The 24,023-nt window shown below is 37.6% G+C and overlaps 1 protein-coding gene across 7 annotated transcripts in view; it reads left to right on the forward strand.

Annotated features, from left to right (window-relative positions):
* The window catches only part of ABCA1 (ATP-binding cassette A1), an 84,709-nt gene that overhangs the window by 49,533 nt on the left and 11,153 nt on the right, over window positions 1-24,023 (forward strand). For all 7 annotated transcript variants that reach the window (XR_016396240.1, XR_016396241.1, XR_016396238.1 and 4 more), the window contains exons 24-29: window positions 442-525; window positions 15,134-15,175; window positions 15,261-15,357; window positions 15,600-15,727; window positions 15,821-15,925; window positions 19,102-19,248. Coding sequence is in view for 3 of the 7 variants with exons in the window: in XM_089924996.1 (XP_089781122.1) it covers window positions 442-525; window positions 15,134-15,175; window positions 15,261-15,357; window positions 15,600-15,727; window positions 15,821-15,925; window positions 19,102-19,248 (603 nt within the window). In the remaining 4 variants the exon portion in view is untranslated. The remainder of the gene's footprint in view (window positions 1-441; window positions 526-15,133; window positions 15,176-15,260; window positions 15,358-15,599; window positions 15,728-15,820; window positions 15,926-19,101; window positions 19,249-24,023) is intronic.

The raw sequence follows: 24,023 nt of genomic DNA on the forward strand, positions 1-24,023 counted from the left end.
GTTGCATACTTTTTTGAATTGTAGTTTAACTATATATATATTACTTCCTGCAAAAGAAAGTAGCATACTTCTTTGATCTGTAGTCTAATTATATCTATTGCTTCCTACAGAAAAATCTTAGATGGAGATATCTAATTGTGCATAAATTATACTAAATTTCTTTGACTTACTTTGCTCCATCCTTCTGAATGAACCTTATAGATCTTCATGTATGTCATTGTAGCTTATTTAGTTGTTTTGAACATGTTATGCTTACTTGCAGTCATCATTTTTTTTTTTTCAAATTGTTAATGCCATCTATATTTCCATCCAAAGTGCTCATGTATACAGTTTCCTGGCTTGGCTATTTTTTGACTTGCTGCATATGGTTTCATATATTCACATTACTTATGCTAACTTCCATGTTGTATTCGCTTTTGATGGCATGTATCCCTGTTGTAGGATTTGGATGCGTTCTCTGCTTCAATTATTGTTAATATTGCATTTTCCTTCATCCCAGCCTCATTTGCAGTCGCCATTGTTAAGGTGATTCCTTTTTGCTCATCTTTTAAACATTTAAATAAGCAATGTATTTCAAGTCGCTCATTTCATGCATTTTGTGTTGCCTGTTAAGAGTATGAATGCTCTTCTACATTTTCCAAGGTTTGTGCATGCTTCTAGGATGCATGGTAGAGTATATGATATCTGAAAATTGAATATGCATGGTAGAGGATCTTAGATGGCATAGGATTTATATTTTAAGCATTTGCAATCCTTTGCATCACTTTTCATGTTCAATGAGTTTTGCTTTTAGATTGTTAGGACCTTTGTTGGGGTGGTGTGCTTATAATCTATGTATTGGTCCACCTACCTAGCTTACCCATATATATAAAGGAGGGTATGCTAATCAACTTTTGTGGAATCAATGCCTAGTGATTTTATTTGACTGACTGAGCCAGTTGGCACCCTACCTTAGCAGTAGATTATTGAAACATCCTTTTACTTTAGTTTTAACAAAAATGTGATGCAACACCTTAAGTATCACCTTTCAGCGAAATAAGTTGGGTTGTTGATGACCCAAAGATTGATTCAAAGATTGATTTTGATGATCACAAAACCTTGAAGTATAAATACTAATGTTTGTGTTGCAAGGAGAAAGATATTTATTTTGCAAGGAACATAGCAAGTTGGAAGAATACAAGAAGGCCTCCAAAGTTCTCAAGAAAAGTTGGAAGAAAGCTACAATTCATTGGCCCAAGCTTAAAGTTCAAAGGATTCAAATTGGAGGAGTAAAATCAAAAGAAAAATTCAAAAGAACAGTCTTCGAGTCGACTCCAGTGGAATTCGAGTCGACTCCAGAGAAGTATGAGTCGACTCCGGAGAAGTATGAGTCGACTCCTAGGAGTCACAGGCAGAAAAGTCAGAGAGCAGTTTTCGGGTCTGAGATTCGAGTCGACTCCAGTGGAACGCGAGTCGACTCCGATGGTTGGTAGGTCGACTCCGAAGAAAGCAAGAGTCGACTCTCAGCGGAACACAAGGAAAAAGTCAGAGAGCATTTTTGGGACTCTGAGATTCGAGTCGACTCCCGCATTGCACGAGTCGACTCCGAGACTCCGCGACCATCAACAGACAGAAAACCAAGTTACTGCCTCTGAGATTCGAGTCGACTCCCAGACAGCTCGAGTCGACTCCAAGGCAGCGCTACACCAAGATGGCAGAAGGTTGTGTTTCACAAACTGAGAGCCGAGTCGACTCCAAGGAAGTTCGAGTCGACTCCAAGACTGGACGAGCCAAAAGACAGAGGATCGGGAGTTCGGGGTCTGAGATTCGAGTCGACTCCCAGGACAGTCGAGTCGACTCGAGAGGACAAAATTCAAAATTGGATCCACGGACTTCAGTGGATGAGCCGACTCCGAAATTGCCAAGTCAGCTCCAGAAGTTGGCGAGTCGACTCCGGGTTAAGACGAGTCGACTCCCAGTCGAGGATGCACCATAATTCAAATTTGGAACAGTGGCCGAGTCGTCTCCAGTAAAGCACGAGTCGACTCCTGCAACAGGCGAGTCGACTCCTGATCGCGCGAGTCGACTCCGATCCCAACGGTAATATTGTCAGGAGGTGCAGACTGGTTCCAACGGCTCTATTTTTGTCTCTAACGGCTATATTCTTGTTTCCACGTTATCAAAAGCTATAAAAACAAGAAGAGAGCTAGGAGAGAACTTATGGAAGTGGGAGAAAACATTTAGGAAAGAGATTACAAGGAAAATCTCCCATAAGCACAAAAAGGGCCATCCAAAGAGAAATAGAGAGAAGAAGAGCTTCCAAGTGAATCCCAAAGCTTCCTCTCCATCAGTGTGCTGCCTCGGTGATCCTCTACTTCGTGCCAAATCAGAAGAGGGTCAAGTAAAGAAGAAGTCGAGCTCCTCCATCTTCAAAACTCGTTTGAGGGCTTCTCTTTACTCTGTTTGTTTATATTGTTATATTTGCTTGTTTAAGAAGCTTTGATTTGTTTTAAACTTTGTTTTATTATCTTGTAACTTGATTCAATCACGGGATTGAATCAAGGGGTTAAGGTTTGTTGGTGAGCCAAAGGGAAAACCAACGGTGTAAGGTTTGTTGGTGAGCCGAAGGGAAAACCAACGGAGATAGGTTTGTTGGTGAGCCGAGGGTAAAACCAACGTGAAAGGGTTTGATTGTGAGCCCGGGAAAACAATCGGGGTTGGTTCTAGTCGGTGAGCCTGGGAAAACCGACCGAGTTCGTTGTGATCTCGCAAAACAACAAGTTGGGTTGTGAGCTTGTAAAACAACCGACTGTAATCTGTAGGATTATAGTGAAATTCCCAAGAAGTCTTGGGGAGTGGATGTAGGTGCTGGGGTGCACCGAACCACTATATGTTTGCTGTGTTTGTAATGCTTTTTGTCATTATCTAACTCACACACTTACTCACTTAGATAAATTGCTTGCTTAACTATTATCCGCGAATTCTTTAGTTGCAAGCATACTCAATCAAGTCACATTCTATACATCAAACTGTCGCTAAGTTTAACTTTCACTGCGCATATATACAACTTAGCATAATTAATCAAAAAGTGCTAGAAGTAGCTTAAAAGTATTAAAAGACCCAATTCACCCCCCCTCTTGGGTTGTATCTACTGGGCAACAAGTGGTATCAGAGCAGGTGCTCTAAGATTAATTATTGATCTCACGATCAAGAGCCAAAGATCATGACAACTCAAATAGATAGTTTTCTAGGAGAAGGACAGTTAATTGATAGGCCTCCACTGTTTAATGGCATAGACTACACATATTGGAAAGCACGCATGCGCATTTTTATTCAATCACAAAACTATTATTTATGGAAAATCATAATAAATGACCTTCATACACTCTCTAAAACTATTAATGAAAAGGACTTAGCACAATTGAATGCTAATGCTATGAACATATTATATTGTGCTATTCATGAAACGAAGTTTAATGAAATTTCTGCATGCTTATCTGCTAAGGAGATCTGGGATACTTTAGAAACTATTTATGATAAATCTCAGATTAGCTCACATGTGCTTCAATTGCGTACTAACAATGAGATTGCAGAATCCTCCACAGTAGCCGAGTCGACTCCCAGTTCGTCCGAGTCGACTCCTAGAGAAGAACAGTCTGAAAGGCAGAGACACAGTCTTGAAGACCCTGTGAACGAGTCGACTCCAAGTAGTTCCGAGTCGACTCCCAAGCTAGCCGAGTCGACTCCAATAAGGTCCGAGTCGACTCCGAGGCAAATCAGCTTCCTAAAGACAAGGAAAAAGAGAAAGCAAGAAGAAAGGAAGAAAGAGATAAAAAGGAAGAAAGCCTTGACCAAGAAAGAGTCAAGCCAAAAAATAAAGGTTAGGAGCAACAATGATGATATTAGCTCCAAGAAACTACAAGAGGTAACTGACTTGTGCTTTATGGCACAAGAAGACAAGGTAAAATCTGAATCTACTCTTACCTCAAATGATTTTCAAGAAGAATTCTCTTATGATGAATTATTAAATGCTTTTCATGAGTTGTATAGTGAATGTAGAAAATTAACTGTAAAGAATAAAAATCTTAAGAAACTAAATTCTGAAAATGAAAGCTTAAGGTCATTTTCAGAAGAATTGATTCAGAAAAATCATAGCTTAATTAAAGAAAATCAAAACTTACGCGAAGAAATTAATCAATTAAAATCTTGCATTAACAAATTCACCGTAAGCTCAGAAAGATTAAAAATGATGTTTGAAAGCCAACATGCTGATTTTGATAAATCAAAATTTAGCTTGACTCCTTCACTTAGCCATAAATCTCTAGAGAAAAAGGTTATCAATTTATCAAGCAAACCATTAAATAAGATAACTTATTTCAAAAATGAAAAGGATGGGAATAACAACTTTACCTATCGTTCTAGTATAATTAAATTAAATGGTAAAGTTATTACTATTAAACAGATATGGGTTCCAAAAGGAACCATATGTCCTAACTCTCAAGGACTCAAGCAAGCTTGGGTACCCAAAATGAGAAAATGAGGATGGACACATAGGTGTACCAAGGTACCCATGGAACATAAAGAAACTTAAAAAGTTATTAACAAAAAAATAATAATGAAATCAGTAATTCTCGCATCCTCTCATACTGAAATTGTTTTATTAGTTGATTAAAACACATCTTGCAAGTATTAATCATTCTTTTCTTGTGATATAAGTGATATTTCTGATATGAAAAGAAAATATATCCAAATCACTCCATCTTTCTAGATTATGCTTTACTTATAGATGGATAATTTGGTAAATCAATTCTCCTAAGAATAACTCAATGAATTCTCTATATGCTTGACTGAGAGTTTTTATCCATGGCATTATTGTTCATTGATCATAGATATGAAAATGTGTACTTGGTATATCTTTGAATATATGTATTATAAATACTATGATCAAAGAATTCTTTTTGGCATATAAAATTAACTTATGCTAGTATGGACCTAATCTCAAAAGATCTTGTCATTGGTTTACTTAGAATATCTTCTGCAAGGTCAAAGTTTACTATGCATGTTAACTAAGGAAACAAACAAGACTAAAGATGTTGTTTCCATCACTAAGTTTTCACAAGCTTACATTGGATTTGTTTTTGGCAAGTAAAATTAAAGTATTTTCTGCATTTGCTAAATCTTGTGAAAGGGATCAAATGAAAAAGGTTTGCAAACTATGAAAGTAAAAAAAAAAGGCAATGTTGTACGATAGTCATTTAAAAGCTATCATCATTGCTTGTCATATATATGGTTTCTATTAGGTCTATATTTAATGAAAACTCCATTTGATCTTCTGAAAAATAGAAAATGAACTACTGCATATCTTTCATATTTTTCAGTCGTACACGTTATACCTGATATATTCTTATGAAAATAATGCCAAATCTGATAAAGATATTTCTATCCTTGGATATCATTCATCAAGCAATGCATATAGAATATTCAATGAAAAGATTCTAGTTAAAGAAATATCAATTCAGTTTATTCTTTATGAGACTAATGATTCATTATCAAGATACTAAAATCAAATTATATATGGATATGTTTAATCTTTTACATATGACAATCTGAAAACTTGTTAATAATTAGAACCAAATTGAGTTTTCAGAAATGCACTTAATGAAGAAAAATTGGTGACTACTAAAAGATTCAATCAAGAAAAGATGAATTAGATCTTGATGAAATTCTTGCATGATTAGAAGTAAAGATCACCATTATCATTTGCTTGCTTTATGAGCTTTATATTCTGTCAAATGAATGTGTAGAATATACGTCTATGTGGTTATTTCATTTAAAAAAAAAAATCTATGTAAAATAACCACCTTATTTGAAAACACTCATTACCAATATGATAAAGCAATATGTGATTTGGAACAAGCATCAAAAGCATGATAGAATAATTATTTCATCAAACACCTAATAGACCAGATTGTGTGATCATTATGTGCCCTTATGCAAGACTTCAATCTAACTCTAATGAATCATAATTTATTGATAACAAATGAATCATAATCTGAATTTTGATAGAAACAAATGTTTAAGATAAATTGATTAAAACATAGTTAACATATCTTATTAATAATTATCTTAAGCAAATAGAATCTAAACTAAATTGACTTAAACTATCTTGGTTAATGAATCTATCTCTTTAGTTCAAATGATATGTGCTTGCTTATATTTAGGCAATCTCTTGAGTAAAGTGACTCAACATGCAACTATTGTCATATCTTATATTGAGTCATCTAGTTAAAAAATATATATGTTGGATGAATGCTTTGTATCTTAAAGAAACTAATGACCTTCCTTCAAGAAAGAAAAATGAGAGATTTCAACTTGAAGGATATCTTCATGTAAGATACAATAAACATTCACATGCAAACAAGAGAGAGGACCTTCTTCAGCCAAAAGTTCATACATAAGAAATCTAGTAGGTATTTGACTGAAGAATGCAGAATGAAATGGTAATTCTAGATACTTCTCTCATAAATTAATTGAGCAAAGTCAATAACTTAAGTCTTATTACGACATGATTAAAGTCTTTAATTATTAATTTTTGATATCATGTCTATAATTGATTGAATTGTACTTTTAGAGAGTGTTTCATGGTTTGCCAAAACTAGAATATATCTTTGCATATGTCATAACCATGAAATACACAAGTATATGCTTAAAATTTTGATGTAAAATAACTTATGAGAAGTTATGAATCCATGAGCATAATGAAAATGTTGTTTGCATGATACACATATAAATGATACACAAGATAAATTCTTTATTCTGCTCTTTCGTGTAAATTACTTGAGAATAACAAAAAGAGAGAGAGATAAAGAAAAGAAAATGGATATTATTCAAGAGAAGTAAAATCCAAGTAGAGGCAAATACCCCAATCTTAAGGAAAAGCAAAACAAGCATAATATATTCGGCACATTTGGAAGGGATAAAATTCGTAATTAATTACACTTAAACAGGAATAGTTTGAAGTGAACTTTATAAATTTTCTATATTGCTCATCATAGGGATGGTGCCAATGGGGAGGCTAGTGGTAGTACCCGGCACTATTTGACCCAACTATTCGGTGTAGGGCATATTAGGGACGGCACAAGAGGGAGGCTAGTGGTAGTACCTCGTGCCCCTTCCAACTCCACCGGATAGGGAGCAAATAGAGTATAGAGCATAAGAAAGTTATAAATGAAAGACAAAGTTAATGAAAGTAGAATTAAGTCAATTTTTTTTAATCACTTGAAAACACACTTTAAGGATAAAATCATTGCAAGATTATATTTAAATAGGGGGAGTTTATTTGAAAAATATTGATTTGGATCCTTGACATGCTTGTTCTTAATATTTTAATGCATGATTTAACACATGATTTATTTTGCATATGGTATGATGTCTTGATTTATTGGTTCTCAATGTTTTGTAATGCTTCATCCTTGGACAATTTGTTTGAATGTTTGAATTGCTACATAACATCTTTTGTTTGGTTCTATTGAAAAGAAATTTCAGATTTGTCGTTCACAATCATCTTTAAAATCTGAAAGTTAAATAAATTTGTAAAAAGGAGAAGAGAAAGATATCTCTATTTAGGCAGAATGAATTAATCTTGATCTATCCTTCAACTTGCCTAAATTTGGTATATAATGTTCAAATTCGTACCAAAACTCAACATTTAATACAAAGATTCTGAATATGCTCTTATATGTTTGAAATATGTATTTTCAATCGTAATGATTTAAGATGAGCTATAATGTGGAAGATACATATCTCAAATTATGATTTTGAAAGCCTCAATTGAAAATCCTATGTAATTCAGAATCTGATTTTGTATACAAGCTTAAACTCAATATGATTTCTAAATAAAATCTTAATGTAAGAAAAACAGAATTAATTCTGATGCCTTTGGTTGATTGCTCCGATACGCATCCGAAACATATCATTTCTTATCTTCAAAGTGTACTAATATTGGTCCAAATGATGTGTTTTTCGATGATCTTGATTGCAAACAAAAATTTCTAAATATATGATTTTATTTTGATATTAAAAAGATTTATTGTGTTTCATGAATACATTGGTGAAAAACTATGATTAAGAAATTGAGTTCTAAAAATATATATATTTCAATAATCATCTATATGTTTTTCTCCCCTACATTATTAAACACTTCTATCAATAGAGTGAATGATCTTAAAGCTAGAAATATTTCAGCTCACTCAAATGATTCTAAAAGAAAGAAAATGTAAATGCGGTTGAAAGAAACTAAGCTTCAAATGAATCATTTTCTGATTAATATTTCTACACATTTTCTCTAAGATTATGAGAAAGCATAACTTGTTCGTAAAGGATTAGAAAGAGTAATTACTACAAATTTTGAAATAATACTAGATTACTCTACATTCTCGATGTCATAGAATTTCAGTGTTATTCACGTTTATCACTATAATCTGAAATTCAACAATTTAAAATGATTAAAGAAGAATGCATCTTTTGAGGGGGAGCTTTAGATATTCAGTATCCTATCCCAAAGACACTTTATTTTGATGCATGCTTTGAACTTTATGGATTGATTTTGATGAACCTCCTTATATTGCAAGACATGCTTTAATTACCTTGAGATGAGTTCTATAAAGGTTGTCTTATCTCAAACCTTGAGTCTTATGAAAATAAGCTGAAACTTATAGAAAATATATTTTTGAGATTGACAATTTTGTTGAACATTATCTTAGGATTCTAAACTCTTAAATGGAATGATCAATTGAGGGGGAGAAAGAAAATTTCAGAAGGAGAGGTCTTATGGAACTTAATTACATGAATCTATAGGAGAGGGAAAGAATACTAAATGAAAAGTGATCCTAATACTCTCCAATATGTATCATCTGAAATTTAAATCTGAAAATCTTTATGATACACCTTGAGGCGTGTTATTTGGTTAGTATATCTTATGCATCACTCATGAACCAAATTACAAATCTTGAGAGCCTCTAACTTAATGAAAAAGGGGGAGAATAACGTGTAATTGACTTGAACTTTAGAACTTAAATTGTGTGCCAATTCATATTGTTATGTATCAAATTGTGCTTACTTTCTACAGAGATAAAAGAAAGTCTCTAAAGAAATCATGTTGCATGATTTCATATTTTGGTGTTTGTGCCCCAATGATCTTATTATCATTAAAGAACTTTGAAGTTATTAAGACTTAATGATCCAACATGATGATGTGTCTTTTACATATATAGGTTTTGACCTGTTACTCTGAAAATTAATTAAATTGCTCTCCTGTTGATAAAACACTTAATAGATTGGGCAAAAGATCTTAAATGAACAAGCTTTCATACTTATTATTGAAGAGATGTTAGACTTCCATTCGTGCTTTTCATTGAATATCATTTGTGGTACTTCTTGAATTAACCTAAGAGAGATTCCACCCACACTTGATTAGAAAACTATCTGTGGTATCAAATTAGAAAACTTCTTGAAATCACATTCAATGTGTTCTGCTCTGAAATTATCTTAATTGGCTCTGATCTGTGCTCACTAATCTGATTCCAATATTATTGCCTTGAGTTATATGATTCATATTCTTGCAATAATTCAACATTCAAATCAGAGTACAATAAGGAAAAGAAATATTTGTGCTTAATGTTTCCCTATTTTTTTTTGATGTTGTCAAAAAGGGGGAGAAATATTTAAGTATATGCTTATAATGCTTTTTGTATTGAGTACAAATCAGCTTAAATATTAAGGGGGAGAAATATTTAAGTATATGCTTTTTGCTTATAATGCTTTTTAAATTGATTGTGTTAAGCTGATTGAATCTAAAGCAGTATCATGAAGTATGTTTCAAATATATATGTTTTCTACTTCATGCAACTTTGCTATGTATTACTTCTAGAAAACAATATCTTTTATATTGCATATACTCCAAGTTTTGTCATCATCAAAAAGGGGGAGACTGATGACCCAAAGATTGATTCAAAGATTGATTTTGATGATCACAAAACCTTGAAGTATAAATACTAATGTTTGTGTTGCAAGGAGAAAGATATTTATTTTGCAAGGAACATAGCAAGTTGGAAGAATACAAGAAGGCCTCCAAAGTTCTCAAGAAAAGTTGGAAGAAAGCTACAATTCATTGGCCCAAGCTTAAAGTTCAAAGGATTCAAATTGGAGGAGTAAAATCAAAAGAAAAATTCAAAAGAACAGTCTTCGAGTCGACTCCAGTGGAATTCGAGTCGACTCCAGAGAAGTATGAGTCGACTCCGGAGAAGTATGAGTCGACTCCTAGGAGTCACAGGCAGAAAAGTCAGAGAGCAGTTTTCGGGTCTGAGATTCGAGTCGACTCCAGTGGAACGCGAGTCGACTCCGATGGTTGGTAGGTCGACTCCGAAGAAAGCAAGAGTCGACTCTCAGCGGAACACAAGGAAAAAGTCAGAGAGCATTTTTGGGACTCTGAGATTCGAGTCGACTCCCGCATTGCACGAGTCGACTCCGAGACTCCGCGACCATCAACAGACAGAAAACCAAGTTACTGCCTCTGAGATTCGAGTCGACTCCCAGACAGCTCGAGTCGACTCCAAGGCAGCGCTACACCAAGATGGCAGAAGGTTGTGTTTCACAAACTGAGAGCCGAGTCGACTCCAAGGAAGTTCGAGTCGACTCCAAGACTGGACGAGCCAAAAGACAGAGGATCGGGAGTTCGGGGTCTGAGATTCGAGTCGACTCCCAGGACAGTCGAGTCGACTCGAGAGGACAAAATTCAAAATTGGATCCACGGACTTCAGTGGATGAGCCGACTCCGAAATTGCCAAGTCAGCTCCAGAAGTTGGCGAGTCGACTCCGGGTTAAGACGAGTCGACTCCCAGTCGAGGATGCACCATAATTCAAATTTGGAACAGTGGCCGAGTCGTCTCCAGTAAAGCACGAGTCGACTCCTGCAACAGGCGAGTCGACTCCTGATCGCGCGAGTCGACTCCGATCCCAACGGTAATATTGTCAGGAGGTGCAGACTGGTTCCAACGGCTCTATTTTTGTCTCTAACGGCTATATTCTTGTTTCCACGTTATCAAAAGCTATAAAAACAAGAAGAGAGCTAGGAGAGAACTTATGGAAGTGGGAGAAAACATTTAGGAAAGAGATTACAAGGAAAATCTCCCATAAGCACAAAAAGGGCCATCCAAAGAGAAATAGAGAGAAGAAGAGCTTCCAAGTGAATCCCAAAGCTTCCTCTCCATCAGTGTGCTGCCTCGGTGATCCTCTACTTCGTGCCAAATCAGAAGAGGGTCAAGTAAAGAAGAAGTCGAGCTCCTCCATCTTCAAAACTCGTTTGAGGGCTTCTCTTTACTCTGTTTGTTTATATTGTTATATTTGCTTGTTTAAGAAGCTTTGATTTGTTTTAAACTTTGTTTTATTATCTTGTAACTTGATTCAATCACGGGATTGAATCAAGGGGTTAAGGTTTGTTGGTGAGCCAAAGGGAAAACCAACGGTGTAAGGTTTGTTGGTGAGCCGAAGGGAAAACCAACGGAGATAGGTTTGTTGGTGAGCCGAGGGTAAAACCAACGTGAAAGGGTTTGATTGTGAGCCCGGGAAAACAATCGGGGTTGGTTCTAGTCGGTGAGCCTGGGAAAACCGACCGAGTTCGTTGTGATCTCGCAAAACAACAAGTTGGGTTGTGAGCTTGTAAAACAACCGACTGTAATCTGTAGGATTATAGTGAAATTCCCAAGAAGTCTTGGGGAGTGGATGTAGGTGCTGGGGTGCACCGAACCACTATATGTTTGCTGTGTTTGTAATGCTTTTTGTCATTATCTAACTCACACACTTACTCACTTAGATAAATTGCTTGCTTAACTATTATCCGCGAATTCTTTAGTTGCAAGCATACTCAATCAAGTCACATTCTATACATCAAACTGTCGCTAAGTTTAACTTTCACTGCGCATATATACAACTTAGCATAATTAATCAAAAAGTGCTAGAAGTAGCTTAAAAGTATTAAAAGACCCAATTCACCCCCCCTCTTGGGTTGTATCTACTGGGCAACAGTTGTGTTGGTACATCTGACACCCTTATGTTGATTTAGAGTTTAGACATTATAAACAAATAGATTAATGTTAAAAAGTCCACTGATAATTTGAAGCTTTGGCAAATTAATGGAAATCTCTTTCAGGATTTGTGAGCCAATTAAAAATTTTGAAACCTGAGGGGGTGTGAGAGCTACTAGGGCAAAGTAGGGGGAATGAAACTGTAATTTCCGTTCTTTTAATTATCATCAACAAATATGCAATCTTGTCCATTCAGTATTCTAATATTCTAAACTGCACACACAATTTGATTAGTGAGCTGTTTTATTCCCCTCCTTTTTGACAATCTTTTAATCTTGGAGGAACATATTCTGCTCCTGCACTATGCTTGGGGCCTTTTGTGGATGTTTGTTTGGCTTGTGCTCATATTGATCAGTGTTTTGGTATTTGCATCTTCCTTGAAGTTCTCTTTATCATTAGGAAGAGCAGTAAGTATGATATTGTTTCTCATTTTATCACTGTGGCTGGCTGAGAATACTTCAGTCTGAATTTTTGTTAATCTATTTCCCTAAGTACTCTCGGTTGCATCCAATTAGGGTTGTCAAACGAACTAAGCAGCTCAAGGTTGGCTTGAGCTCAGCTAAAGAAAAGCTCAAACCATGCTTAATTGAAACCTTAACAAATCAAACTTGAACTTGCAAAACAAGCTCGAATTTAATTTCGAGCCATGCCAAAGATTGATCCAACTCAATCAGGTTTGGCTCAATAAGGCTTGAATATAGTTGTGGATTATATAGATAATGGGCTGTTGGATAAGCCTTTAACCAGTGTAGTTTGTTTATTCTTTGAATTTATGAATGTTAATTCTGGCTTGAACCTAGCTTGAAATCAAGCTTGAATCAAGCTATCATTCAAACTTGAACTGAGCATGTTTCAAGCTTGAATTGATTTCAGATCAATTTAGGATTTCCAAACTTATCAATTAGGCTCAAATTAAGCTAGGTTCAAAATTAAGTTTGAATTGAGCTCAATATAATGGTAAATAAGTCAAGCTTGATTTCAAGGTTCAAGCTCAAAATTAATTTCAAACCAAGCTTGGTCAAACCCAAGCTTGATCATCCTCGGCCCGATTACATGCTCACATCCAATCAAACTCGTTGCTTGTGGATTTCTTTGCAAAGCCACACCCAGATGCACAAATGATATCTGCTCTGCACCTTTTCTGGTTTTGGTCCATCATGAATTTAAAGTTGGGTATAATGTATCTCATAAAGTGTATATTTATGTCCTTGTGTTCTCATAGTTTGCTTTAGTTAATCATATATGCTACATGATGATATAATGGCCTATGGTCATTTGCATAAAATATAAAGGGTTTTTTGCATGAATACCCTTCTAAATATCGAATTTTGCGTGAATACCCTTTTAAACTTGATATCTGCATGTATACCCTCATAAAACTCTGTTATTGTACAAATACCCCTAATATAACGGTTGTTCTAACGGTGTTAAAAAAAATCATATTTATATTAATGAAAAATAAAATAAAAATTTGAAATGACGTTATTATCCTTACTCTTTCTTTTGCCCCCCCCCCCCCCCCCCCCCCCCCGCGCGCGGTGCCTTCCTCTCCCCTCCCCATCCCGGCTTCAGCACCCCCCGGTGCCCGGCTTCCCCCCCACCCCCAGCTGTTCTTGTGCCGGAAGAAGAAGAAGAAGAAGACAGGAGCTTCACACAGCTGTGCTCTGCTTCAGAATCTCTTGGGCCCAGAAGAGAGAGAGAGAGAGAGCGAGAGAGAGAGAGAGGACTGCTGGTTTGAGTTGGAAGGAAGGTGGCTTGTCTAAGGACCAGAAATGATGCTAAGTAGGTGGCTTTAACAGCACTGAGTTGGTGGTAATGGAAACAGAAAAAGAGAAACAAAATCAGGATAAAGGCTGCACAAAGCCACCGAAAATCCAGCAAAAGCTCAGAGAAATGAGTTTGCTTTGTGATAACAAGCAAGAGCGTCTCTTCTTTTTTTTGTGTGTGGATGGTGGTACTATTGGTCGTTTTTAAGTGAATTTATGGCGGGTTTTCAAGGCAGACAGGAAGGAGATATGGGTTTCTTAGGAGCTTGTTAGCTTGCTCCCATGGCCTTATTATTCTCTAAAGGGATGGGAAATGCCAGTCAATGAGGAGGAAAAGCCCCAAGGGGAGTAGGGTTCAAGTGTGGAACGATAGCAACAACCATAGGTTCATAGAATCCAAAGGAACCTCGGCCCGTCAGGATTCTCCCTCGATCTATTACACTGTTGATACCTCTGGTGTCTCGGTAGCTGGCTTTTTTTTTTTTCTTCTGTTTTTTGGTTTTTGTTTCTTTTAACTTTTGAAGGGAGAGAGGGAACACTCAACCATTCTGACTGGAGGTAAATGGCAAGTCTTTCGAGTCATGGGTCGCCCAGCACCCCATAATTATGATATGATTAATTAGATTTGCCCAAATTCTTATCCAAAAGCATGTAAAATTTCTATTTACTTGTATATTCTTATAAAAATTTCTATTTGCACACTTACCTATTAAGAATATTTTAGTCATTTTAATTTAAAACCGTCAATTTTTTAACGGCATTAGATGGCATGGGTACCTATGCAAAAATAAGAATAAAAAAGGGTATAATAGCAAAACAAATATTTTATGAGGGTATATATGCAAATATTAATTTTGGAAGGGTATTCACGCAAAATCCGATATTTAGAAGGATATTCATGCAAAAAACCCAAATATAAATTGGGTCATTGCGATGCTTTAGAGGATTATGCACACTTGTGACCCATCCGACAGCTCCAGAGGTAACTATTAAGCTCAGATTACTTATCAGTGGTTAAGTGGGGCTAAAGTTGGAGGTTAAATTGCAAAGGGAAATAAATGCTTTAATATATTTTACTTTCGCAAACTGGAAAATACTAACGGAGTAAAAGATGCATGAAACCAAATATATTTGTATTTAGCTTAATGATTGCAGTAAATCCTTCATGTTGTAATCCTTGGTTAGTTTTGTGCAGTTCTATTTCTTCGTTTGAGTATATGGGCTGATGACTTGTCTTAATTGATGTAGGAACGTGAAGTCAAAGCAAAGCACCAGCAGTTGATTAGTGGGGTATTATGATATTTTTAAATTTTAACTAGTAGTGGCTTCTGTGTTCATTTCTCTTAAAATTTAACATTTCTTTACGTCTACTCAGGTTTCTATATCGTCATATTGGATATCAACATATGTATGGGATTTCATCAGCTTCTTATTTCCTACTTCACTTGCAGTTATACTATTTTTTATCTTTGGTGAGTAGTGAAATTATGTGAATATTAAATAACTATCACACTTGATTTTGTTATAATTTGATGCATAGTTAAAAAAGGGAAGTGCTTTCTGCGCGGGTGCGTGGGAAGCACAAATCAAGAATATGGTTTTGAGTTGTTATCAAGTTAAATTAGTTTTATTCTTATAAGTGCTTAGTATCATTTCTATATTTGGCTTTGAACAATAATTTGTCACAGAACTTATAAAATATCTCTATCTGTAGATCTGAGTCAGTTTATTGGAAATGGTTGTTTCGTTCCAACAATTGTCATGTTTCTGGAATATGGTTCAGCAATTGCCGCATCAACTTATTGCCTCACTTTTTTCTTTTCTGACCATTCAGTTGCACAGGTATATCAACTCTATATCTCTTTGTATGCCTAGACACTGTGAATGTTTATTTTACACTTTTACTGTTGTCTTCTTTTTGCCTTTTGATTGCAGAATGTAGTTTTGCTGGTCCACTTTTTCAGTGGGCTCATTCTTATGGTTATTTCATTTCTAATGGGGCTTATTGAGGCAACAAAAGAGGCGAACTCTTTATTGAAGGTTTGTTTACATTTTAGCCATTTTCACAAAGTTAAGCAATTTCTTGCGGCATCACTATCTTTATGTACCTTGCTTCTTTTCTTATTACTATTTTACCAGAGCTTTTTAATTGCACTTCTATATTCTATGGACCTAGAGATGTTGAATCTCATGCTTATTAAATCTTACCTTCTTAAAATTTGCTTTTGCTTTATATATTTGTATCCTTTCTTGCATTACTAAGCAACCATTATTGTGTGAGAAAATACTGATTTCACTTACCAAGTAGACAACAACAACATCAGAAACTATGAATTGCAGCTTTTCAAAAACAAGAAAACAGATACCATTTGAACATAAGATTTCAGCTAAATGACAACCTCAAAAACTATAATAATTGCCCATTAGACCTATTCACAGGCCATGCTGGGTTCGGGCCAGGCTTAGCCCAAGGTATAACTTAATTTAGTCAGGCCCGGCCTTTGGGCGTACTTCCCAAGCCCGAGCTTGCTACGTACTCGGGCTTCAGGCTTCCTAGACCTTTTTTCCAGTTTAAAAATGCAAAAAAAAAAACTTACAAATATTAAATATTTGGAAGGGATTGGTAGGGCCCATGAGCTTATGTCTTTATGGTTTCAAGTGATGTCAAATTTATACAATGTAATGCAGTGGCTATCATATCTTAAAAGGTAGAAAGGATTTTAAGATGCGAACACCAAAAACTGGTAGACTTCTAGTCAATGACACATTGGGCATGGAGATAATCATGGCCCTGGTGCTAGACCTCAGACCACCAAATAGACCAAAACATGGCGTTGCATGAGATTCGCATTACTGAAAATCATATAGTTTAAGCTGTTGCCAGCAAAACAGCAACAGAACCAAGCAGTAGTTTTAAGCAAAAACTAAGAATGTTCCCAGCTGCTTCTCAGATAAACACTTCTGTTGTACTAGAACTTCAAAAGAAAACCAACAACGATCCTACTATTTCTTATTACAGAAATTGACCGCAAGTTCCTAGGTAGATTAAAATTAATTTTAAGACCACTATCCAATTCCAACTTGCTGCTGTTAGAATGTAGTTGAGGCAAACAGCTATAGCTAGTGAAATAATTGATCAGAATAAAATTGATAATGAACTAACTTTTCCAACTAACCTTGTGCTGATATATAAGCAAACAAATTTTATATTATATCCCTTCCAAAATATTACTAGTGTTTCTTTCTTCTCAAGTTATTTGACCAATACCAGTCTTCTTCCCAAGTTTCTTGGCTCGCAAGAAGTTGAGTTGACCCCAATGTTGGGAACCATAAAACAATAAAAAAATTGGCATCAACAACAAACACTGACTCTATATAAAGATATACAAGATCAAGCTTTGGTGGGTGAAGGAAGTGGTTGTATGGGTCTCAGCTTAGCTCTTTTTATGCCATGGTCCATCACACCCTCAAGTCCATTGCGATGACTTCTTAAAGAAGAACCCTCATGATGCAAAATTTGTATCAAAATGAGAAAATCAGGAGAGGGATCTCACCTTTGGAGTGGGAGAAGAAGAAAAACGAAGGTGGTGCTGCGATTGAGGGGGAGACAACAGTGAAGAAGGCGGTTTGCTGCTACTGCAATGGGAGAGGAAGATGATGAGAAGAGGAGGTGCTGCTGCAAAGAAAGCAATGCTGCTGCCAACGACAACTGGAGAAGAAGAAGAGGAAGAGGAGGCGATCTCAATTCTCGAAGAGGATGAGACGAGAGGAAGACTCGGCTGTTCTCGACCTAGAAGAAGTGGCAGACCGGGAACACCAACCCTAGCCGCCTTATTCCTCAATTGAACCGGCCGCTTGTTTAGTTTAAACCATGGTCATCTATGGGCTGGGCTATGGCATACATGTATGGTATATAAAATCCGGGCTGGGCTGGGCTCAAACCGGGCGTTAAGATCTCAACCCAAGTCTGGCCCATTTAACAGACGGGCTTCTATTTCAGGCCTGACGTGGTCCGCGGGGTTCAAAATTCAGGCATAGGCCTGTTTGAAAGGTTTCGGGCTTGAGCAGGCCGGGCGGACCATTCGGCCTGCGAACCGGTCTAATACCCATGCAATTAAAGAAGCCCAAGATGCATTCTAGATTTCTTAATTAAAAAATTCACATGAAATTCATTACAAAAATGGACCAAGAAGTATACTGTTACCATCCAAGCATGTATCTCCTGATATTTGCCTCTTTCAAATTTTCTCAAGGTCTCCAATGGTGAAACTGGCATGCTGCTCTACTTGTGACACTTTAAAGCCCTAGGGGAAATCTATTTGATAAAGAAAGAAGATGTGCATTCATTGCAGTCGCCTCTTGTTCCTTTAACCTGTTGCAAAGTAATCATACAGATATATGTGCATGAGTAATTACTCATTTGTATGTCCTACAAAATTACCAAAATATGTGTATGTTATGCAAAACAATGTAGAGTATGCCTTTTTTTTATTAACAACCATACTTTTCAGATGTTATGCACAATCATCAGTGGATTCTTTGTGGCAATTGGCAGAGTCTTCATGTCTGAAAATCTTGACAACTAGTATTCAAATGTTAAAATTAGAAGTTCTTTTATTTAATGTTATTTTAACTTGGATCTTGGTTTTTAAATTTGTTCCTTAGTGATGAAAGTGACTTCTTGTATGAATTGCACCTTGTTTCTTTGTCACCTAGATCTTCCCAAGTGTAAGAGAAATTACAAGAGTTATTCATTGGATGCATGAGCTTAAACTGTATAATTAATAGAATGGGTGTCAAGTACGAGCAAACCTGTCTTCTAGGATTCTATCATAAAGTTCCTTAGCCAGGAATTCAGCACTAATTTAGAAGTTTCATGTCAGGCTGAGAACCATAAATCAAAGTTCCTCGAACTTTGATTTGATGTATCATATCTATAATGTCACACAAATGAAAATGGAAGAACAATGTACTTGATACATTAGCTAGTATATTGGATATATGAATGGAGGTGCAGATGGAGTTGTTAACTGCACTAGCGACTTCTATCAAATTGTCGAGTTACTTCCTGAGCAGTATGTAGTTATATTTAAACATCACATTTCAAAAAAGAACATTTGCCTTCAAACTAGGCTGAAAACAAACAGTTTACTGCTTTTATGATTTTTATTGAGAATTGAATCCTTTTCTCCCTGACGTTAAGGCATATTTTGCAGAATTTCTTCAGGTTATCACCAGGGTTTTGCTTTGCGGACGGGCTTGCTTCACTTGCTCTTCGACGGCAAGAAATGAAAGAGGGAACTGGAAATGACGTTCTTGACTGGAATGTCACTGGTGCCTCTATCTGCTATTTACTTCTTGAGGTTTCTCTTTTATCTCATTCCCCTTTTATTAAATGTTTGGCTCTTTTTTCATGTGTACTGGTTTTAATATATGTTGAAATCAGTGACAGTGGTATCAGGATCAGATATCCACTCACTTTTCAACTAATCAGACACCAATTGTTTCTTTTTAATCTGACTTTAGCAAAATTTAGAAACTAAGCTTCATTTGTTTGATCTTACTGTTACAGTGCGACAATGCTATTATTTGGGCTTTTCTCAGTGATTCTCTTATCCATTTCTCATTATAAATGCATGAAAAATGAATTATAAGTGGACCTGCCATGGGCACCCATGGAGATTGATAACATCACAGCGTATTTTCTTTTGGAGTTCCTGCCAAACAAGTTTGGAGTGATCAAAGATGGTCTGCCCACTGAAATGCTTTGGGATGCTTTGCTATTCCAAAAGTTTTTGAACATCATGCCTGTTGCAGATGAAATTTTGCAAGCATTAAGTTCTGCATTTTAAGGATTTTCACAATAAATAGCTCACTTCTGGCTCTGATATTAATGTTGGAAGATCAGATCCATCTCCTTGTCTTTGATTATGTGCTCGTAAGATAAGAAGTTGGAGAAAGAGATAGAAGGCTCACTAAGCAAAAAGACACGTGTGGATGTGATGAGCTTTCATTTGCATCATATGTATCTTGGAAAGATTTCAGTATCTATACAACCCATATCGGGTCGAACAAAGAACAAGTCTATTGAATTTTTACAAGCTTTTCTATGGTGTGTGGGCAATAATATACAAAGAGCAGTTCAAGTAGAACTATAAATAGGTTGGGTTTATATAATTGGTAAGTCTAATTCTTGAAAAGTGGACAAGAAATAAGAAGAGAAAAAACTTGGCTATAAGAATTGTAGGGCTTGAATATTTTTCTGAAGCCAGTTATGATTCATGCATGCTAAATGATTTTAATTAGTACAATCTCTATTTCTTGCGGCTTGAATTTAACAAAGCAGAAAATTCTTCACATGAGGGGCTTGTTTGTAACTTCTAGTCGGATTCGGCAAGATTGGCCAGAGAGCGAGAGTATGGGGAAGTAGGGAGCCAGCAGGAGAGTCATGGGCATGATTTGTCAAATCGACCCGAACTGGACGGTTCGGCCCATATCGAACCAAAGTGATGCCAGCTCAGGATGGTTCATCCTGCTGGGGTCAGGTTGGCCTATATAAGCTCTCGATTGCCCCCGCTCGCCTTCCCTGATGCCTCTTTCCAGCTCTCTTGAAGGTGGAGAAGATGGAAAGCTAGGGTTCCATTTGAAGATGGTCTTCTCCACCTCTCTCGAACTCGCATTCAGAAGGGCTGCAGGTGGAGGTGCTTTGGCATCCCCTTTCCGGCATTGCCCCCCTCTCTCTCCCTTCCTCTTCTTCTCTCTCTTCTCCCTATCCCCCCTGTGTTTCTTTCTCCCTCTCCTCCCTATACCGGTATCATGCTAAACTGGTTGCCTTCCGACATGCCCTTCAGTACCGATTTGGCGAACCTAGGTCATGGGAGAGTGGATCCAAGCGAGAATGCAAGGTCGCCAGGTCCGATCCCTACAAGTTAAGGAACAAAAAGATCTTGAGGGATCTTTTCTTTAGTGTACGGGGAAAGAGCCATATGACAACCCGCCGCCCAAACAGTTGCCCTTCTTCTTCTCCTACTTCCTTTCTCATTTCATGCGGCAGTCCAATCGCAGCCTATCTAGCTGGACCTAGCCAAACGAGCCTTAAGAAGAAAGATTTGACAATAAAACACATGAAGAAGTCGATAGAACTTTTTAAAAAAATGATAGAAATTTTAGAACACTATTGGTAGAGGAAAAAAGAAAAAAATATAGAAAATTGCAAGAAAAGTATGTGTGAAATGATAAATATAACCTCTTAAAGTAGCAAGGTTCGCCGGACTGATACCGAGGGTCGTATCGGCCGTCAACTGGTTCGTCTTGGCACCTGTACATACTGTACTGATTTGAGGCGTATTGAACCAAGGAGAGTGAGGGAGAGGGAGAAGGGGAGGAAGAGAGAGGAGGGATGGAGGGAGGAAAAGAGAGGAAGGGGGAGAGAGAGAGAGATAGTGAGAGAAGGAGGGAGGGAGATAGGGGAAGAGAGGGATGGCTTATGGAGAGGAGAGGGAAGAAGAAAGGGTGGGGAAGGAGGGATTATGGAGAGGGGGGAAAGGGAGGAGGGGAGCAGAGAGAGGAAGTGGGGGGAGAGAGAGAGAAGGGGCCCTTACCTTGTTGGTGGTGGCAGCTGGAACTCCGAAAGGCGTCAGTCGACATTGAAGAGAGAGCGAGAGTGTGAGCGAGCGAGGGAGAGAAACTGTTAGGGGGGTGGGCGATTTTATAATCCAAAGTTCCAAACGATTCGCATGGCTGAATCGACCCAATTTGGTGTTCAATTTGGTTTGGTATGGGTCAAGTCTAGTTAGGATCGGTTTGGTGGCCCTTTTGAAGCAGTCTAGATCTTGGTTTGCCATTCCAGTGCATACAACCCTATATCGGGCGTACCATAGTAACCATACCATACTGGTACTGAATTGAGACTTGGTATGGAGAGCGTACCAAGTCTCAATATGCCGAGCCGACCTTTCATACGGGGCATACCGACATTGTACTAGCATGGTACCAGTACAACGTCTAGTACTAGAACGGCAAACTTTGGTTTAGATCAGGGTCAGCGGAATTGTCCCGAACCGAGCGGCTCTGACTGTCCCGAATCGTACCGGTGGCTCATCAATATGGTTCCGGCAACGAAAACAGAACCCGTTGCCGAGGCCGGAGAAGGAGAAAAGAGCTAGCAGGGGAGGGAGGGAGAGAGAGAAGGCAGGACGCTGGTGGAGGCCGTTCGAGGCCAGCGAAGTGCCGATGGAGGCCGCATGAAGCGAGGCCGCAGCTACTAACCCTATTTCGAATGAAACAGGGTCCAACCACGATCTTAAAAAAATCTGTGATTTTTAAGTGAAGTCGACAAGAGATTTGCCAACTTCACTTAAAAAACACAATTTTTTAAGGTCGCGGCCAGAGCCTGCTCTGCTGACCTCCAATGACCTCCACCGACACTTCGCCAGTGTCTGCCACCCTCCTCTGGCCCTCCCTCCCCTGCTTGATCTCTCTTTCTCTTTTCCTCTCTCCCACAGTCCCTCTCTCGGTATGGGCCTGACACAGCCCGTACCGAATCGTCCTGTTGGAGAACCGGTACCATGTCCGGTACTGGTTCCTCCGACCTTGGTTTAGATTATTGTTGGAGACTTTAAGTCAAAAGCTTTTTCTATTGCATAAGTATTAAAGAATGAGGAATTCTTTGCTGGAACTGTTAGCATTAATCTTTTGGGTGCTTGAACCCTCTCATTCTTGATGGCATAGGGTTGAGTTTACAATGTCTTAAAATTTCTGATCTCTTATTAAACATCGTTGGAGGGTCTTTTTATTGACTGCTTGCACATTTCTCACCTATCTTGTTGCTTGATTAAAAAACTCTGTTTTCGTGCGAATTTGTTTTCCATTCAAAGTTTTTGTTTGTATAATAGCCATAATCCTTGGAAAGTCAATACAGTCCTAGATATGCACAAATACATGCATACAGACGCAAGGGAGGGAAGGGAGGAGTAGAGTGTGTCTGTTGTTAAAAGCAACTGCCTAGGTGGCCACCTAGGTGCTTAGTTTGGCCAAGCTCTTAAATTTTACCTTTTTGAGGGTTTCTTTTTCCATTTTCTTTCTCCATTTAAGCCCCATATGGGACATGTGGGAGGAGAACAAAGGCTACCATCAACCTAGTATAATGAGTGGGCTGGTCAATGGCTATCAACAAGTCAGCTGACAACGACGAATGGTAGTGGCTGGTATAGTGACCAGCTCACCTCTTCCTCATCTGGCCATTCTTCTAATTTACCCCTAATTTTTTTTCTTTGTCTTTGCTTACTAGCCTCCAGTCTACTTGCCTCCTTTTGCTTCTTGTTAGGTGCTGGCTACATAATTTTGTTCTGCACCTTGTTGGATGATGCAGGAGCTACAATGTTGTTATTGTTGTCCTTATGGATTTTGATCTTTGGACATTTTAAGTATAAAAATAAGGTTCGTGATCCCATGTCTAGTGAAAAAGGAGTATACATATCATGGTTTGCTGTTTTGGTACTGGATTTGTATCGATACCATTTTATTACGGTGTAGATACGTAGTATGGTATAAGATGGCAAGCCGTACTGAGTGTCAGTATGGTTTAAGACTGCGTACCATTACCGTATGTTAGGGTATGTCTAGAACGGTACGGTATGGTCCTGTACACCAAGCCTTATATAGAATATACGGACATGCTTATTTATTCATATAATTAAAAGTAGACATAAATAAAAGTTTAGAGAGCTTTCCTGCCTAGGAGGCCGGCTAAGTGCCTAGGCGCCCACCTAGGCCATACAAGGGGTCCGCCGGTTGGCCTTGCCTCGGCAATTTGACAACCTTGGTCGATTCACACAAGGGTGGATGGGGTTGCTAGTGTAGTGAGGAATAACGCTTAGAACATGCAGGCTAAAGTTTCATAATGTAGCAGATAGGATTGATATTTGGGTTAACCTTATCGGATAAGGCTTCAAATGTATGCTCTTAGAGATTTTTTCATATTTGGGATTGGATTTAATATTATTTTAAGTAAGAATGCTAAGAATGCTATCACTTGTATAATATTGTTAGGATCCATGTTCTTGGATATAGAAAAAAATCAAGATTGGACATCATACAGCAGCCTGTTCTCTTCAAAAATTTTACCTCAGAGAGTCAC

Source organism: Phoenix dactylifera, chromosome 8 (assembly GCF_051530095.1).
Source record: "Phoenix dactylifera cultivar Ajwa chromosome 8, Ajwa_hap1_PhDact_Kaust_v1.1, whole genome shotgun sequence".
In the NCBI taxonomy this organism is placed as follows: domain Eukaryota; kingdom Viridiplantae; phylum Streptophyta; class Magnoliopsida; order Arecales; family Arecaceae; genus Phoenix; species Phoenix dactylifera.